The sequence below is a fragment of the Euprymna scolopes genome, chromosome 39, assembly GCF_053919585.1.
Source record: "Euprymna scolopes isolate OS-2025 chromosome 39, ASM5391958v1, whole genome shotgun sequence".
NCBI lineage: Eukaryota > Metazoa > Mollusca > Cephalopoda > Sepiida > Sepiolidae > Euprymna > Euprymna scolopes.
In genome coordinates this window covers 3589718-3610973 of record NC_136520.1, presented here as the reverse complement: position 1 = coordinate 3610973, position 21256 = coordinate 3589718, and the positions used below count along the sequence as shown (strand labels likewise).

The following is a 21256-nucleotide window of genomic DNA, read 5'->3' as shown; positions in this document are numbered from 1 at the left end:
GATATTAATCAAATTTTGTTGAAACCAGCATTCTAGCATTTTACCATGTAGCACAATATTGCTTTCTGAGTATTTATTAGCACTTTTTAATTTCTCATTTGGGTCAGTTCTATATTTAAAATACAATGGACACTATTTTCATAGAAATGTTAATACTTATATTTGTGTGTTATTGGGTTTTCCTGCCCAACAAGCTAATTTTTGCATTATCCAGAAAAATATCAACTTCACCAAAACATTTGTTGCTTAAATATATTTTCGTTTTGTGGAATTTCCATGCATCCTGCTAATAGACATTGTCATATCCATATTTCTCGCGCAAAATATTGGGAAAGGTTTTGTGACTTTCGGCATTTAACATGATTATATATATATATTTTTTTTTTATTATTGAAAATTATTTTTCTTTGCAGTACATGGTCGATCGTATTCATCATAATTATGCTCTTCAGGTAAATTTACAGGATTTTCTTTTTTAATTATCATTTTTACAAACTGTGTTGCTGCATTTTCTGGGACGGACTCGCTCCAATTGTACCCCCCCCCCCCTCTATTTTGTTGTTAAGTAACATTGAGTTAACTATACCAATTGGGTGACTATTTTGGAATACTAATTTTACAAGTGAGAGGACAGTAAAAAAAAAAAAAAAAAAATATTTTTTTTAATAAAGCATCAAAAAATTTCTATGCAGTTATCTCCCCTGACTGAATTCTCCTTGTGACTAGGGACAACTCGTAAATATAATGTTTTATAGAAAATACTTCCGAAAACGGAAGTAAGCTCATCTCAACTCGATCAGGGTGAATGTTTTTCCAGGTATGGAGAATAATGGATTTTGAAATTAACACATTTCAGAAAAAAGACAAAAAAACTTCTAGGTCTGATCAGAAATGGAAGACTTAAAATCAAATCTGTTGCCAAGGTTGCCGGAAAAATAGTTGTCATTTTACCGTTCTAGAAGGTATCTGATTCCTGACGCAATCCTCTACCTGACCAAAGCTCCTTTCCTAGAATTGTCCATTTGTGGAATTTTGTTCTGCTAACCTGCTTTCCAACTGACTACAATATGATTGTCTTCAAGTCCAATGTAAACAAGTTCTTGCTAAGCTGCCTCTCCCTGCTTTCAATTAAAAACCACGGTACTTGTACAGTTTAATCAAGACATTAATGAAAATATGGATAAAAAAAGTTTATATTGTACGTATCCGTTATGCAATGAAGTTCTCCAAAAAAAAAAAATTCACTTAATTTCATCAAGTATTTTTTTTTTTTTTTTTTAAGCGAAAAAACAATTTTTTATGATACCGAGCAAAAGGTTTGATTTTTAGGAAGAAAAGCTAGTATTAAAGATGGGGAGGGAGTGTTGGCACTTTAAATTGAGTTATCTGCTCATGGCGTGTTAAAAAATTCAAAGATAGCTACCTTCAGTGTGCTGTCATAAAAACATGTTTTTCTGTTGTAAAAAAAACTACTCGATCAAATTAAGTGAATTTTTTTTTTTTTTTTATAAATCTTCAGTCCAAAACGATATGTACAATATAACCTTTTTCGGTTTTTTTAATTTTTAATGTAATCTGTACAAGCACCAAAACCACTACTAAAAAATAAATGTCTGACTGTTATTGTGGATGATTCTTTTCCTTTTTCTTTCAATTGTAAAAACTAGATCTAGCACATATTCTACTAGATCATTTTTGTAATTTGATATTAATTTCAACCTGACATTTTTGCTAATTTTTGTCCGAAAAATGTTGCTTAATAATTTTTGTCCAAAAAATTTTTGTCCGAAAAATGTTTCTTAATGATTTTTGTCCGAAAAATGTTTCTTAATGATTTTTGTCCGAAAAATGTTTCTTAATAATTTTTGTCCGAAAAATGTTTCTTAATAATTTTTGTCCGAAAAATGTTTCTTAATTATTTTTGTCCGAAAAATGTTTCTTAATTATTTTTGTCCGAAAAATGTTTCTTAATTATTTTTGTCCGAAAAATGTTTCTTAATTATTTTTGTCCGAAAAATGTTTCTTAATAATTTTTGTCCGAAAAATGTTTCTTAATAATTTTTGTCCGAAAAATGTTTCTTAGTAATTTTTGTCCGAAAAATGTTTCTTTTTAAGTTTTTTTTCTCTTATTTTTCTTAATTTTTAGATATAATTTGTTACTGTATCATGACAATTAAGTAGAGACCATTGGTTTGCCTTGAAAAAAAATCAATATTAAAAATTTTTAATTTTGTTATTATAGTGTGGTTGCAGCAATGAGATGTAAAAATATTTTTGGCTTTCGAATAAAAATTGATTTAAAAAAAAAAAATTTATCTTCCTTTGCAGATCATTGCCAATACCTTCCTCTCCAGCGTGGCAACTTCAGCAACGTTTGCAACCATTTTAGTAGAATTTTTACTCGCCAGAATGGAAGAAATGGGATGTAAGTGATTATTTTATTCTTTCTTTAAATTATATATAATCGTAAAACTATGTGGACCCAGTCAAGCAAAATTTCAATTAAGTTTCTTTTCAAGTGTTTCAAATCTGGAAGATCTTGGCATGAAACTGCTTCCCTGCAAGCTACAATATGGTCATCTTCAAATCCAATGTAAACAAATAGTTGTTCTAATATTTCAAATTTTTTTCATTCATGAAAAGGAATAGACCCCAGTAAGAAAGCAAAAGGAGATAATGATATTAGGAAAAGGTTGGAATCGAACCCAGAAGGCAAGTGTTAGGAGATAATATTCAAATCCTAAGAATGCAGAATGATTGGCATTGTTCTCGCAAATAACTAAATATTATTTATGTCAGTCAGTGATTGTCCATTCTTTTAGAAATAACTGGATATTAAAAATGTCATTAAAAACAATGGACGATAAGAAACTTGAAAATATAACAAATAGGTTAAATGATACAGTTTAATTTACGGATTTCTTTTGTTTGAGATGTGTTAGATACATGTGCAAAGGACATGGGTAAATTGAAACGTGAGAAAGTCATGTTGGTTGAACACACCTCTGACGTCATAAAGAAAGATTCTCAATATATTGAGAAAGGGATCAAGTTAGAGAGAGTCACAGTGATAGTTCGTTAGAGACGAGAGTTGGACAGCAACTTAGTGAAGCTGATGCCCTTAGAGACGAAGTTGGTAAGAGTAGACCATGTAGCCATACAAGCTTGAATTCCTGAGTCATCAATCAGCCGGCTGATGAATAAAGAATCACCATCTATATTTTGTAACTGTTTGTCTTTGTGTTGTCATTACAACTGAAAGGTAAATGTTTTGTTTATCGTCATCTTTAAACGAACATTGTATAACCCCCTTTCCAAGTAATATGAATCGAATCCAGTACACAAGTGTTAAAAGATAATATATTTAAATCTTAGGAATGCAGAACAATTGTCATTGTTCACGCAAATAACTAAATATTATTTATGTCCGAGTTAGTGATTGTCCATTCTTTTAGAAATAACTGGATATTAAAAATGTCAGTTAAAAGAATGGACGATACGAGTTTATAAAAAAATGATCAAAATTGGGAATTCTTTGTTTGCCAAAAGTGTGTTTGAACATATGAAAATCCACATGAAATTATTCATGTGGAACAGCAGGTCTCTGACATCGTAAAGAAAGGAGATTCTCAATATATTGAGATAGGGTTTGGAGTTGGGAGAGAGTCACAGGCAGAGCAGACGAGGGTCGGACAGCGAGTTAGTGAGAGCTGATGCCCTCTTGGAGGCGAGAGGGGGAGACCATGTAGTCGTAAAAGCTTGAATCCCTGATTATCATCCAGCTGGTATGAATAAAGAATCATCTAATATTTGTAAATTGTCGTCTTTGTCGGCATTCCACACAAAAAGAAAAAAGTAAACGTGTTTCGTCTATCATCTATAAACAAACATTGTATAACCCCCCCTTTCCAAGTAATATGCCCCCGCCCTCATCATCAATAATGTCTCTTCCCTCCTCTATATATGTTAAAAAAGAACTGTTGTATAAATGTCCCAGCTCCGTATTATAAAAGAATTATCACAATCGTCATGATGCAAACAGATATGTCATTGTTCAGTCTCCTGTTACCATGTAGCCATACAAGCTTGAATTCCTGAGTCATCAATCAGCTGGCTGATGAATAAAGAATCACCGTCTATATTTTGTAACTGTTTGTCTTCGTGTTGTCATTTTAACTGAAAGGTAAATGTTTTGTCTATTATCCTCTATAAACGAACATTGCATAACCCCCTTTCCAAGTAATGTTTCCCCGCCCTCATTATCAATAATGTCTCTTCCCTCCTCTATATATGTTAAAAAGAACTGCTGCATAAATGTCCCAGCTCCGTATATATGATAAAAGAATTATCACAGTCGTCATGATGTAAACAGATATCATTGTTCGGAGTCCCTGTTGTATATGTATCGCTTGTTATGAATGTCTTGTGTCAACGACAATATACACAAGATTTGTCGGTTTCAATCCTCTCATAAAATTCTTCATTTTTCTAAATCTTCACATATTTTGCCTCCAGTGTAGCACTGTTTTTTTTTCTTTTTTAACTGTTAGTCTCTGTTATGTATCTAGTTGTGTTGGTTGGTTTCTGCACTCTAGGATTTTTCTTAATATACCAGCTGTTTCCAGTTTTGTGATTTGTATGGTGTTAATCCTTCCTGCAATTTTAATTTCTTTATTCTTTATTGTTAAAATGATGTTCATTTATTTTATTTTTATTTTATTTTTATTTTTATTTATTTTATTTTTATATATTTTTATTTTTTTTTTTATTACAGCTTCTAATACAGAACGTTCAAATTTATATTTGAAACTTTTTAAATTAGTTTTTGGCTCTGTTTCTCTCTTTGCGGCTGACAATGAGCAAATGCTAAAAGTAAGTACGTCTTTTTTTTCTTTTTTTTTTTTTTTTTTTTTTTTTTTTTACTTTCTGGACAAAACGATTATACGTTAGTTTTTTTGGTTTTTATCATTTAGATAAAACCATTAATATGGCTTCTTGTCCATTTTTAAACAATAAATGGAAATTCATAGGCATTACAGCAAATCTTGCAAAATTAAATCATTGCATTACCCCCCCCTCTCCTTTTTAATTTTTTTTTTATTTATTTATTTATTTTTTTTTTTTTTTTAAAGATTTTCAAAATGGTGGACAAGGTGGCCATTCTTTGGTAACTCAAAGTTTGACCTTCTAGAGGGGCGTTTCTGTGAGATAAATTAATCTTGAATAAAAAAAAATCTATTGGCTTTTTTTTTTGTTTTTTTTTAAACAATAATATACGAGGGTCATTCCAAAAGTAAAGCCTCCTATTTTTTTAACTCAAAAAGTTGAAAAGCTATGAAGACAGGAGTGGTACCATTAAAAACGAGCGATCTTTTGTATGTCAGAATTTATTTTTCTACATCATTTCAGCATCATTCGTAATGCACTTTTGCCAGGAATTCAATGAGATAACTCTGCTTTTGACACACGCCCATGACAGAGGTTGCTTTCTTAGCCTCACACCGTCAATATCAAGTGATGAAACATTCAGGTCCTAAATGCATAAGTTCAGTCACCATAACTATGCAATTTAAAACCCCCCTCTAATCCATTTTGAGCAGAATAAAATTTTTAAAAAAATGTAAAAAAGTAGTCATTAATTTTGGAACGCCCTGCAGACAGATAGACATACGTACATACATACAGACATACAGACAGACATACATACATACATAGAGGAAGAGAATTTTATATAGGTATATTCTTCTTCTTGGTTGTCTGTTGTTATCCGATGACGATATTGTGGAACTCTGTTTGTTCTGCTTTCCAAGTGACTACAATATATCATCTTCAAGTCCAATTTAAACAAGTTACTGTTAAGCCCCCCCCCATTTATACCCATTAACGATTAATACTGTTGTCTCGATGGCTACCATACACTAATTAATGCTTTCGAGCCTTGATAACTGATTCCATCTAAAAAAAATAATAAAAAAAAAAAGTTTCAATAAAATAAGTGTTTGCAGCAGCAGCAACACTTTGCAGTTTGAGATGTTGAATATCTTTTGGTTTGTAAACTCTGCTGGTTGTTGCTAGCAACATAACAATAAACGGCTCTTTGAGCAGGATTGTACTTTTGATTACTGTACACCAGTAGTAGTAGTAGTAGTAGTAGTAAAGTCCAGAATGTGCGATATTTTTAGTTTTACTTATAGAAGTCTTTGTTTTGTTTTTTTATTTACAGGGTGGAACGATAAAGTTGTCGCCCTAAACAAAGCAACATTACAGCTTAATTTTCAACTTTTATTAAAAAAAATCAATTCAGATAGCTTATGTAGTAGAGCTGACATCTATTCGATGTAGTTACCTTCAGCCTCGATCACCGTCTTGATACGGGTCCAGAACTGGGAGCATGCCTTTTCCACAAGCGCTAGCAGGAGCTTGGTGAATACTAAGTGGATGGCAGCAAACAGGCTGGCTTTAGTGTTGTGAGAGGTCATGTTGGTGATGTTCTTGACGTGTGACCAAACAAAGTAATCCCGCGGGTTCAGTTCGGGGGAGGAGGCAGTGAGAGAAAGGTACAAAATCATAGCACTTCTTCTGAAGCCTGGGTCTTTGGACTTGTGGGCCAGCACTGACTCCTACTACCATACCCGGGGTTTGTCAGCAGCCACCTGATTGCACCAGGAAATCACCACACTCTTCATCACATCCAGGTACACTTTGGTGGTGATTTTCAAGCTGAGTTTGAAGATGTGAGGTGGCATAATGTGGCCCTCACTTGAAACCGTACCAAAGACCATAAAACATGGCCGGAAACTTTTTCATCACCCTGAGCTTGAGGGTGCTGGCAATGGTCCTGTTGTCATAACTTGGATCGATAGAGAGCATGAGTTGTACAGCGGCACATCTCTGATCTCGCTTGTTGAACATTGTGTCACTTTCAGACATGATAGAAGGCTCCTATTACTCTAGTAACAAAAAATAAAACCAGTTTTTATTAAAGGGAAATGGAATCATGCCATCTTTTCTACCCTGTACTTATTTAAAATCCTTTCTTTTTTTTTCTTTTTTTTTTTTCATCCATTTTATCTCCGCAGTCACATCTTCACACGATTGTAAACCAATCCATGTCATTAGCAACAACTGCTAAAGAGCCGTTCAACTATTTTCTCCTACTGCGTTCATTGTTCCGATCCATAGGAGGAGGTAGTTATGATCTTCTCTATCAAGAGTTTTTACCGTTGTTACCAAATCTATTGCAAGGTAAGTTCATCCTCTTCGTCCATATCTTTTTTTTTTTTTTTCAATCAACGTACGCGCAAAAATATCTTATTCTACGTACACGCAAAAATATCTTATTCTACGTACGCGCAAAAATATCTTATTCTACGTACGCGCAAAAATATCTTATTCTACGTACGCGCAAAAATATCTTATTCTACGTACGCGCAAAAATATCTTATTCTACGTACGCGCAAAAATATCTTATTCTACGTACGCGCAAAAATATCTTATTCTACGTACGCGCAAAAATATCTTATTCTACGTACGCGCAAAAATATATGAAGGATTTGTATTTTCGATCACATAATTTTATTAATTTCTTTTCGACACATCCAGCTCCGTGACACCGTATGTATAATTACAATCCTGCAGACATCCAGCACACTCTACTGTAGATGGTGAACTTTATATATATATATATAAACGAGAAAGAAAATTAAAACTGCAAGTTGAATTTTACGATCGAATTTCATTGTTCGACTGAATACTCCAAAAACACAATTTACAAAGTCCTTATTCTGCGTATTTTCAAAGAATGCTATTCTTGCCATTTTCTCATCAGAGGACATAAAGAAATCAGCAAATTATACTTGTAGCAATGCTAGAATTTGCTAGTTAAGGCATTAAGTGAAACGGCAATTTATAGCAGTTATAAATTGGCAAATAAAAAAGTGAAAAAATGTTGGATATGTAAAAAAAAAATATATAAAAACAAATTGTGCGTAATATTTCAGCTTGCATGAAAATCCTCAAGTTGATCCGAAATGCAAAATAGTTCGTAAGAGAGAATGGATTCCAAAATAAGTCCAGCGTGACAATGCATATAATCCGAATGTTTTTTGGAGTATTCAGTCGAACAATAAATTTGATTGTAAAGTTCAACTTACAGTTTTAATTTTATTTCTCTTATAAGCTTTACTCTCTATTGTTTATTGAGCTTTTTTAATTTGGTTGGGATTAAATTTTCTATATATAAATACTGTTGTTTATATTAGTTTGAGTATGTCAGGTAAACACTACATCCTTTTGTTTTTATTAATATCTAAATATATATATATAATTATTTTTTTACTATAATAATTAAAAATCTCCAGACACTAGTGTTTCATCTTTTCGGGAATCTTCAGTGCAGGGTGTCACGATTAATCCCAGTCGAACAATTTGAACCCCGCAACACGAGACCTCTCTGGCTCGATTAGCGAAGACCTAATCCATTCGGCTACCATTAACCGCGTGAAATAACATTGAATTTAAACATTTTAATTTTAAATGTTCATTTACGTCAGTCAAACAGTGATCTAATCGTTATACGATGATCTATGCATAAGAGCTAAATTGACCAACTTTAATTCAACTGGAAGTGCTCAACGATAAGAAACGAATTTCTTAAAGGGGTTGTCATAATTATTTTTTCCTATAATGATTAAATACCTACAGACACTAAATATATATATATATATATATATATGATACATCGAAAAATGCAATCATGAAAAGTAAAGGACTAGTTATTAAAACTGGAAAAGAAAAAGAAAGATATTCTAGTAAAAAAAAATATAAATTTATAACTTCAAATATTGCAGCATTAAGAATTTTTTTAAAATTCAATTTATAACATAATCAATTCTTAATGCTGCAATAATTTTAAGTTATAAATTTATTTTTTACTAGAATATCTTGTCCTTTTCTTTTCCAGTTTTAATAACTAGTCCTTTACTTTATCCATGTTTAAACTTAACCATATTACTTTTCATGCTTGCATTTTTCTATTGTAATCCATGATTTTTCTCGGCTTCCAGTAAATTCACTTGTTCTTTATTTAATTTCAATCTTATTTTTTTGCCTCCATAAATGTAACATTCACATATGTAATAACAATGTACGTCACTTCTCTACTTTCAATAAAATCTCCCTTTTATTCTTTCATTCTCTCTGTTACTTTTCACAAGAGCGGTGAATTGGTAGCAACAGTAGTCGCTGAAGCGACGTGGTTACTCTGGAAACAAGTCATAAAAACGTCACTCACCTCCTTATATTTTTTACGATTTTAAACACCAGTATATTTATTACAACTTGTTTTACTGAACAAAAATTGAAAATTTTTTTTTCACAATATAGCTGAGAAGGTGATCTATAAACTGTAATAATTGTTTGAAATTTGGTCAAAAAATGAGTAAGCAGTGACGCTTTAAAACAGTTCTAAATGACTAAAACTGCCACTTAACCATATCATTCAAACACTATCGTGTTTGAATGATATATATACACAAATAAATGACAAAATCTATTCTTTAAGTACATTGACATCCACAATTCTTGACAGCACTTGTTTCGTAGCACAAAATCATTAATTTAATTATATCAATCTATGAATCTATTCTGCCCTTAACTCCTCAGAAGAACTAGCAACTATCAATCCATTAAAAGAAAATAAAATGCACACGGGCATGACTATAAAATTTGAAGAGAAGTTGCAATTACCTTTTATTTTTTCTTGTATTATGCCATTTTATGTGAATCTCAACGTACTTAAAGGAATAAATCGCAAGTTGGTCAACATCATAAAATATGGAATATAAACTTTTGTTATATGCCCTAATTACATCGAGCTTCATAAATTAAGGATTGGTAGAAATAAAAGGTGAAATATAATTGAAAAAACATTGCCACAGAAATATACAGGGAGGTCGCTAGAAAAGCGGGAAATTTGTCAAACTATGATTTACTTTTACAAAATATTTCTAAGACAAATATTATATTATACTCATAGATACTCAAAATGTCGTCCATGCACTTCACCGCAGCGTCAAACAACGATTTGTTTTTACAACACTCACACGGCACCAATTAAAAAAATAGCAATCACATATTTTATTCATGATCTTAGCTGACCTTCAAATTTCCCGCTTTTCTAGCGAGCACCTTGTGTAAGTAAAACTGTGTGTGAAGACACTTCTCAACCTATATATTCAACTGAGGTTTTATCTACAGGCTTTAAATTTGGTATATAACATCCAGACATGTGGAGAACTTTTTAATCGATTTTTGTCCAGAAAAATGGGCTGCTGAGGAGTCCAAATCGAAAAATTGATACAGAGGGGTAAATTTTCATCTGTTTGCTGTTTCACGAATGTGTATGCGTGAATCGTTCACATGACAGATTTATGTTTAAAAATAAGTAGGTTTGAAAATGCTGTTTAAAGATCATGTCAAGCTGGCTTAATGGTTATCGTGCTTGACTCACTGTCTTTAGATTTTGGTTTCGATCTCAGTCTGAGTATATATATATTTTTTTACTTACAAGAAGTGAACTGTTTAGAAAAAATATGCTACTCGCATGCACATGTCTCAGTTTCTGTATTAATTAATATATAACATTTATGCATATTTTATAACTAGACAACGCTGGGCAGCTTGATAGTGTATATCTAATATATAAAAGGTTGTCTGTCCGTCTGTCTCCATATTTTCAAACTCTATCACTTCTGAAACTAAAAGTCGCAGATCGACGCTAGGGGCCTCAAATGATTGGATTTTTGTGGGTCTTTAGCCGGTTAAAATAGTTTTTTAAGGGGTCAAAATCGAAAAAATTGTTATACTTTGTGCACTCATCTTAGTGTATTTTAAATTTTTAATAAGTTCATATGCGTGTCACGTTGGTACAGTGGTAATGCTTTTGAATGCTAGTTTTGCTTTCAGGTTCGATTTTAGCTGATGGCACCTAAATACTTTTTTTTTTTTTTTTAAATCACGACTCTTTAATAATATATACAAAAGCTGTACAAATTAAAATATATTTAAGTGTATTTTAACCACCCCCCATTCGCTAGTATATGTTTATATATATATATATATATATATATAAATAAACATACACTAGCGAATGGGGAGGGGTTAAAATACAAAATGAGAAAGAAAATTAAAACTGTAAGTTGAACTTGACAATCAAAATTTATTGTTCGACGGAATACTCCAAAAAAAACAATTTACAAAGTCCTTATTCCGCAGAGTTTCAAAGAATGCTATTCTTCCCATCAGAGGACATAAAGAAATCAGCAAATTATATTTTTAGCAATGCTAGAATTTCCTAGTTAAGGCATTAAGTGAAACAGCAATTTATTGCAGTTATAAATTGCCAGGAGAAGAAGTGAAAAAACATTGGATATTTAAAAAATAAAAATATAAAAACAAACTGTGCATAATATTTCAGTTTGCATGAAAATTCTCTCAAGTTGATCTGAAATGCGAAAATAGTTTGTTTTTTTTGCGAGAATGGAGTCCAAAATTAAGTCCAGCGTGACGATGCATATAATCCGATTGGAAAGCTTTAAAAACAGCTGAAATAAAGAACTATTTTCTCATTTCGGATCAACTTGAGAGAATTTTCATTGTTTTTTGTATTATTCAGTCGAACAATAAATTTTGATTGTAAAGTTCAACTTAGTTTTAATTTTCTTTCTCTTATAATTGCATATTGAGCTTTTTTATTTGGTTGGGATTAAATTATCTGTATATAATAGTGTTATTTATATTAATTTGAAGCTTAACATTGCGTATATCCAGTAAACACTACATCCTTTTCATTTCATTAATATATATATATATATATATATATATATATATATGGAAAAATGGTGGGATCCTTTTACCGCTCTAGTAGATATCTCACTGCTGATGTAATTCTCGATGCTTCTACTGCTCCAGTAGATATCTCACATCCTGACTGGTTTCCTAACTTAAAATATACCAAACATTAATACTTTTCCCTATGCCATTGCGAAACTCATGTTCAGAGCAGGGAAAAAACCCCGATAAAATCCACAATAAAACAACCAAACCAAACACTACACACTAGCAATTGAAGATGCGAAATGGTTGAAGAATAAAAACCTTCTACAAAATAACTGGATACAACATGAAAACTATTTCCAAAATAACTGGATTCAGCATTAAATAACCCAAAAAGGGTTGATATGCCATAAAACAAAACAACCAAACCAAACTTTTCACACATTGAGTTTTATATTTGTTTGTAAATCCTGTTTAATTTTCTGGTATCTTCGTTGCTCTCTTTCCGCACGGGTTTAAACGGTCTGCAAAGTAACGATTACTACAATATTATCCCATTGACTACTGTGCACTCAATAACCCTTATCCTCGAGCGGCCTCCAGGCCTTGATAAGTGGTGACTCCCATGTACAATATATATATATATATATATATATATATATATATATATATATATATATATATATATATATATATATATATATATGGCTTAAATTTCAGTCTCCAGGGTCAACTTTGAGATGAGTTCACAGATAATGTAGAGATTCGGAACCACTTCCCCATGAAATTCCTGCGTATGATATAAATACATAAAAATCGAATAGTATGAATAACCAATCCTCAAAAATTCAGAAGCGTAAAACCTTTCCCACATTGAGTTACATTTTTGTTTGTAAATCCTGTTTTGATTTTCTAATATCTTCATTGCTGATAGACTTAATTTCTTTCTCTTTCCTCGCAGGTTTAAACAGTCTGCAAAGCGGTCTACATAAACAGCATATAAAGGATCTGTTTGTCGAGCTCTGCCTCACCGTTCCTGTAAGACTTAGCTCTCTGCTGCCTTACCTACCAATGTTGATGGACCCTTTGGTTTCGGCATTAAATGGATCGCAGACTTTAGTTAGTCAAGTAAGTAGTGTGTGTGTGTGTTTTTTTTTTTTTTTGTTGTTTTTTTTTTTTAGTGTGTGTGTGTGTGTGGGGGGTACTTGTCCAGAATTCTCCCTTTTATAAAAAAAAAAACAAAAGTAAAGAAAAATTTTATGTATGTAACTGATGAAAAGAAAATGTCATATTCCAAAAGTCAAATAAATTTTAAAAAAAGAAAAAAAAAATTACGAAAATAAAATTTTATAACGGATGCAATGACAGTGTTCCACTTGGCCATTTTGAATAAAACTAAGGCAGATAACTCAATTCGAACTTTGACGTTTTTTTTCTTTTCAGCCTTGTAATGGCTACAATTTACCATTAATCACTTGAAATTGTAAAAAAAAAATTGTGTGTATATATACACACACTTTATATTTTTATTATTACATATATATTACTCTTCTGATTTACTCTTATATATTGTATCTACTTTTAATATCTTAATTATTTCTTACTGAAACAATTAAAAATAAAAAAAAAAGAGAAAAAACACAGACGCGGATGCTTCATATGTTGATTGCACTATGAGTGTGTGTGTGTGTGTGTGTCCTCATCAACTCTGTGCGAAGGCCAACATCTACGATCTGTCATGGTTGGGTGCATCCATTGCCGTCAGTTCATCTCTCCATCACCCTTGGGAACCTGAGCAACCTACTGCCCTCTGTCGTATCCAAAATCCAACTGCCCACCTCAGAGTTCAAGCCCAAATTAAGTGTCTGATTGACACCCTTCTATCAAGTGTCATTCCCATTGTTTCCTTAAGTCACAGTAACCCCTACCCCACCAAACTGGCCCGTTATTCTTTGCTAATCGGTCATTTGATCACTAGTCACACTCTGAATTAAAACCTTATTTCTCTTTGGCTGCGTTTTGTCTTTTGATAAATTTTTTCTTACTCAATAAACTTTTCTTTTGTCATCCTTTGTTTTTTCTTTTCCTACTCTCCCACCGAGCACTCCACGAACATAGTGTCACACGCTCATTAATCCTTATCCTTGATTAGCCTTCAGGCCTTAATAAGTGGTGACTCCCTTATAAAAAAACATAAAAAATAATTTGGTTGCGAAAGTTTTATTTAAAAAAAAAAACAAAAAAAAAACTGACAAATCATTGAAATGTGTTAAAATACAAAGTTTTCTTTGTTTTCAGGGTTTGAGAACTCTGGAATTGTGTGTTGATAATTTACAGCCAGAATTCTTGTATGAACATATTCAACCAGTTAGAGCAGAACTTATGCAGGTGAGTCTGGATTTTTTTTTTTTTTTTTTTTTTACATAAAAAAAGCAAAAAATAAACCAAAACATTTTTCTTTTTATAGCAAAGTCTGATTTATCATGGCGTAGAATTATTATAATTTATTAAAAAGAAAAAAACACTATCAATGCTGGCGTGTCTCGATGATCCATCTGATTTTATCTTCATCAATGATCTCCCAAATCACACCTAAGTTTGTCCGTCAACATAAACACAACTGACACTACCAACAATGGCAACACTTCAAAGGCTAACAACTAAAATCTGAATCGCTCTCCCCCGACCTTTAGCGAGCGGTGCAATGGGGTTAAAGGTGGCTGGCTGGTTATTGGTAAAAGTAATAATAATAATAACAAATCTGCCACTTCCTGAATAATCGTGGACTAATCCCCAATGAACAGAAAGGATGCCACAAAGGAAAAAGAGGAACATGATAATAGTAATAATAATAATAATAACAATAATAGTAATAATAGTAATAGTAATGATAATAGTAATAATAATACTACTAATAATAGTAATAATAATAATAATAATAAAAGTAATAGTAATAATAATGGTAATAGTAATAATAATAGCAATAGTAATAATAATAGCAATAGTAGTAATAATATTAATAATAGTAATGATAATAGTAATAATAGTAATAATAATAATAGTAATAATAATAATAGTAATAATAGTAATAATAATAAAAATAATAATAGTAATAGTAATAATAATAGTAATAATAATAAAAAAAATAATAGTAATAATAATAAAAATAATAGTAATAGTAATAGTAATGATAATAGTAATGATAATAGTAATAATAGTAATAATAATAGTAATAATAGTAATAATAATAGTAATAGTAGTAATAGTAATTATAATAATAATAAAAATAGTAATAATGATAGTAATAATAATAATAATAATAGTAATAATAATAGTAATAATAGTAATAATAATAGTAATAGTAATTATAATAATAATAATAAAAATAGTAATAATGATAGTAATAATAATAGTAATAATAGTATCTTGATGAACAGTTAAACTATTTAGAAATCAAGTACATCAGTCATATTTTACAAATTTTTTTTCTTATATAAAAGAGGCCACTTTATCGTTGACATATTCCAAGTAGGTTTCATAAGGTGACGGATGTTTTTTTTTTTTTATTGTTTTTTTATTGTGCGACTGTAAACTCTCATTCAGATTCCAATAATTTTTGTAAGGTTTCAGATTCTGAATCCTGCTACCGTTGAATGGATTTTCATCTCTTGTCCTGGACGTTTCAGTCATTCTCTCTGGTATTTTAATTACCCAAATCGTCTCAGCACTGTTTCGTTTTTTTGCAGGCCCTCTGGCGTACTTTGAGAAACCCAGCTGACAACATTGCTGTTGTGGCATTCCGACTTCTTGGAAAGTTTGGTGGTGGTAATCGTAAAATGGTTAGAGAACCACAAAAGGTATGAATAACCACCTTTTTCGCATTTCTGAAGGTTTATTTTAGCAAAGTATTTAGAGATTCTTTGATAACAAAAGTTGGAAAATGTTTTTATATACAATCACTTTCTTTCATTGTAAAATCTTGTGTGTGATCAACCCATGAAAATCTTGTGTGTGATCAACCCATGAAAATCTTGTGTGTGATCAACCCATGAAAATCTTGTGTGCGATCAACCCATGAAAATCTTGTGTGTGATCAACCCATGAAAATCTTGTGTGTGATCAACCCATGAAAATCTTGTGTGTGATCAACCCATGAAAATTTTGTGTGTGATCAACCCATGAAAATTTTGTGTGTGATCAACCCATGAAAATTTTGTGTGTGATCAACCCATGAAAATTTTGTGTGTGATCAACCCATGAAAATTTTGTGTGTGATCAACCCATGAAAATTTTGTGTGTGATCAACCCATGAAAATCTTGTGTGTGATCAACCCATGAAAATCTTGTGTGTGATCAACCCATGAAAATTTTGTGTGTGATCAACCCATGAAAATTTTGTGTGTGATCAACCCATGAAAATTTTGTGTGATCAACCCATGAAAATTTTGTGTGTGATCAACCCATGAAAATTTTGTGTGTGATCAACCCATGAAAATTTTGTGTGTGATCAACCCATGAAAAGATAAATCAATCTCTTTTACTTCACTTTTAATGGGAAAATATAATTTTTATACTGTTATATCGATTCTAACATCTATTTATAAATTATATTATTTCTTCATTTAATATTGTTTCATATTTTTTATATTTGTATCTACAAAAACAAGACAAAATCCTGTCTCAAAAATATTTTATTTTTTAGTTGAATTACAACGAAAAAGAAACAGTTGGTCCGTGTGTGGTGATTCATTTTCAAGAATGTAAGATTCCAATTAATTTACCTGTTGAAAAAGTAAGTATAATTTTTTTTCATCATATTTTTGTAAGCAATGTTCACCAAATAAATTTAGAGGAATAATTTTAGCTGGTGTTTTCATGCCATGATATTAACTCCGTTTGTAATTTCATAAAATAATATTTGGTATATGCTCGATAAACCCGAACAAAACAAATGAGTGAATTATAATTACAGAAAGAATAATCGAAATGAAAACATGAAATATCAAAAACATGTTTTATAAATACGGAAAAAAACTTACAATAACAAAATATGTTGTTAAAATATATAAATTTAATATTTTTGAAATAATTAATTCCAAAAATATCCTTTTTTTTTAACTTGGTTGTGTGTTTTTGCGAATTGCTGCTGATCTGAATAGGATCAATAGTTTGTTTGGTACTTGTGCACTTTTGCTACCATGCTGAAATAATGTTATTTTGAAAACCAAAGCCATTCTTAACATTGGAAGGGGAGGATTTTTTTTTCTGTGCTTGCACCTAACAAGTTAATAAAAAAAAAAATTTAACCTGTAAAAACTATTTAAAAATAGTACGGTAACAAAAGTGCACAAGCACTGTTTATTTGAAAGCAGCGACAGCAGTCATAACTTGGATTTTTTTTTTTTTTTTTAAAGAGACATTTTGTATAAAAAAAGTTACAATAACAAAATGTGTTAAAATAATTTAATATCATTAATATTTGAAATAATAAAAATAAACTCTACCGCCTTTTTTTTTTTTTTTTACTGTTATGTTTTTTATTTATTTATTTTTTTTTTTAATATTTCTTGCTTACTACTGATCTATGAATTGTTGGTTTGACACCAGCAGTAGCAGACATGGATTTTTTTTTTTTAAAGTTTTTATTTGAGCTTTTTTGATGTCTCTTCACATCTGATATTCTGTTTTTTTTTTTTTTTTTTTTTTTTTTTTTTTCTCATCCCATATATTATGTATATAGATTAGATGTTTTTTTTTTTTTTTTTTTTTTTTTTTTCATCCATTGGTGCATTCAGATCGGGCAGTCGTAAGTTGCAGACTGCCTGTTTAAGCTGCACCGAACATTAAAATGAGTTTTGTTGTTTCCTTTTGCAATATTCCAAGTGTGAAATTGCAAACTCACAACAAAATAACATCACCAATTATTCATTGCTCACTTTTCTCTCTCACTAAACAAAATTACGTATTTATATAATTATATTTCACCTTTTGTTTATACCAATCCTTTTATTAATAAAGCTTTATGTAACTACAGAGCATCTATATATATATATATATATATATAAAAGGGAGAAGTGGCGCGCATTTTTGCATGTCCAGCAAAGGCTTTTTCCGCTGGGGTTTTCGGGGGGGGGGGGTACTATGGTTTAGAATTTTTTATATACTCCCTAGATTATAATATCTATTATTTGCGAACGGACGTAGTCTCTAAATTTATTTTGATTAACTTTTATAAAATTCACCCTATTCCTTCCTCTCTCGTGTTCTTGTTCAGCTTTTTCATTATAAAAGCAAAACTAAATCGAAAGCAAAGGCAACTTCTCGGCCTTTTGTGCCTTTGATCAATGTGGTGGAAACCCCTCATATCAGACAATTGCTATTCATTTGGACACTCCCTTTTCATGGGGAGTCGGTTTTCTCCAATATTGTGGGTGAAACAAATAAATGAAACAGCAGAAAGCTGAACTGGCCTTCAGCCAACGTTCGTTTCTGCACTTGCTAGCAAATCAACTTTTTGATTGACATTGATAAATTTGAATGCTTTTCGCTTCCTATGGCTTCATAGAATAGCGGTAAAAGTTCACGTTTTCTTTTGCTTTATTTTCCGCCTTCGGGTTCATCACGGGTTTGAGCCTCCCTCCTTACTAGCACTTTTCTTTTACACCTCCAAACACCTGGTTAACGCCAGATACACTCGCTAGTATGCAAATAAATGACAAAAAGCCTGTGTTCCAAATTCAAGATGTTGTCCATCTTACCATTTATTTCTTTAAACATGTTAAAATGTTCAATTCTTGACAGCACCTGTTTCGTTGTGCAGAATCATTCATGTAATTGTCAATTTTTAAATCTATTCCACCCATAACTCATCAGAAGATTAGGAACTCATCAACTTTAAAAGGAGTATAGGCACGATTACAAAATCCGAAGAGTAGTTGCAATTGTGTTTTGTGATATTCACACCATCTTGGTTCTAATCAATATTTTCATCTTGCTGTTTATTTATTTCAGCATGATAAAATGTTCAATTCTTGATAACACCTGTTTCGTAGCACAGAAATAATCATATAATTATGTAAATTTTTGAATATTTTTCTCCCTGACTCATCAGAAAAAGAACTCATTTTCTTTAAAAAGAAAAAAGAATTTGGGTATGATTACATAAATTTGAAAAAAATCCAAAGAGTTTTATGATATTTACACCATACCTGAAGATGAGTCAAACTTTTTCATATATACAAATGCACATAAAGTTATAAACAGTACATAGGGATCGAGCACAGCCGGTCTGAACTGCTAGTATATATATATATATATACTAGCATGGGTGCCCGGCATTACTCAGGTATTTGGAGGTGTATGTTGAGCAAAAAAAAAGTGGTCAATTTTTTTAATTTTGACCCCTATTATGACCCCTTAAAATTTATTGTTTTGGGCTCTAATCAAGTTAAGTTAGATCCATGTCCAAGGAACCTATATCTAAAATTTCAAGTGTTTAGACCCAAAATTGTTGGAGTTTGGTAGAGTTCTCAAAGGTCAAATCATTGAACTTTGATCCTTTAATCGCCAAATTTCTGGCCGAAAACCGACCACATCGATTTTCCCAAATCTCAGTACCCTGTATATCAAATTTTGAGTATATAGACTGAAAATTAAGAGTTATTGTGTAGGGAGATGTACACAGATACAGACGCGTTCATTTTTAGAGATATATAGATATACACACATGCCTATAAATTTTGTTTTTGTGTGTGTGTATTGATATTAATATTAAACCCCTTTTCCTATTTATTTAAAAAGAAAATACAAAGAAATTTACCAGATAGTATTTATTTTAACTCTTAGTTTATTTACATATATATATATATATATATATACACATGCGCGCGCGCACACACACACACATTGTGCTTTAATTTTTTTTCTTTTTATAAAAGGAAATTCCAATCTAGATCGTTTTCCAAAATTCCGCTTAAAATCACTTGTGCCTTCGGGCCGGGATCAAAGTGTAGTATCTGTTCTGCAGATGCTGCACTCAAGATAATTTGTACCAGTCAATGGAGGGGAAACCCTCTATACTGGGACACTTATTATTTTTGGTAATCAGAGTGCCCCCTTTTTGCCTACTTTTAGAGGAGCTGGTTTTTACCCCACATTAAAAACGGCCTTGTGCCTAATTTGCTTTGGTGGGGAAGCAAATATATACATTAAAATCACTTTTAAGTAGACTTATCTAAATAAAATACTATACTGTTTTTTTCTGATTTATCTTTATAAATTTTTGCTATTTCTTTTGTTCCAGCAATTCTATATATTCGTTTGAGAGATTTATTCATGAAATGATATTAGGTTTAGTACAATTGTTGGGGATATTCAGGTAATTAAGTATTATTCTGATACGTGCTGGGGGAGAAGATTAGCTAATCCATAAAAAGGGGGGCGGTATTCAATGTTATATAATGATACCACAAGAACATGTTAGAGGATAGATAAGAGATGAAGCAGATATTTTATTGAGGTTTTAATTAGGTTGGTTTGGTTTAAGTAGGTAAATGGTATTATGGGCTTATCAGAGGTAGATCAAATCGATTGAGATATTAACTAAGTGTGTGTTAGGTGTATGATTTTTATATAATATGTTGGTTATTTTTTGTTCTAGTTATGAATTTAAAAAAAATTTTGTTTGTAATATAAGTAAATTATGGGATGATATTAAGGTTGCTAAGATGTTCTTTATAATGCCTGCAATTTATGAAAGTTTCTTGTCTTTTATTGAGTAACTTATCTGTCTTTAAACCTTGTGATAAATAATTTTTCAGTAAGATATAAGTAACATGGGGAGCTAAGGGAAGAACATGTTTTAGCTTTTTTCAAAATATTCCATTATTAGATCTTCAATTTTTTTATAGTATACTGAAAGTGACATTTTTATTTTACTGTTGGGATTTTCAAATGAACTGTTTCTTGAGAGTATTACCTGCCATACCAATATAGTACGTACTAGTATTTGGGTGTTCTTTCATGGAGATTTTCTACCGATGTTACTAAGCAATTTCCATTCGGTGGGCATTCTTGTTTATTGCTGCAATTACAAGATTTAGTAGTGCTATTTTTAATTCTGACATATTATTTAGAATCTTCCTATTATGTTTCTTTCTTTTTTTTTTGTTGTAAATTTTCTCTGCAACTGTAGCTTAATTTACCGGATTTTTATTGAAGATTTTGTTGAGAATATTATTATATTGGAACTGTTGCTTTATGAGATTAAGACATTTTTTTTCTGTTGGTTTTAAAAAAATTTTTTCACAAGTCTAAAATTCCAATATTTTTTATCTCATCGCAGACTTTTTGTAGATGCCATTAGGTTCTTTGTCATCACTGGTGTATTTAGATCAGGCAGTTGTAAGTTGCAGCTTGTGAC

General features: G+C 31.1%; 1 protein-coding gene across 1 annotated transcript in view; it reads left to right on the top strand.

Moving 5' to 3' along the window:
- The window catches only part of LOC145263613 (transformation/transcription domain-associated protein-like), a 334985-nt gene that overhangs the window by 81249 nt on the left and 232480 nt on the right, over positions 1-21256 (top strand). The window contains exons 18-25 of the mRNA XM_080120456.1: positions 414-452; positions 2329-2425; positions 4775-4872; positions 7080-7245; positions 12797-12963; positions 14134-14223; positions 15582-15692; positions 16538-16627. Coding sequence (XP_079976582.1) covers positions 414-452; positions 2329-2425; positions 4775-4872; positions 7080-7245; positions 12797-12963; positions 14134-14223; positions 15582-15692; positions 16538-16627 — 858 coding nt within the window. The remainder of the gene's footprint in view (positions 1-413; positions 453-2328; positions 2426-4774; positions 4873-7079; positions 7246-12796; positions 12964-14133; positions 14224-15581; positions 15693-16537; positions 16628-21256) is intronic.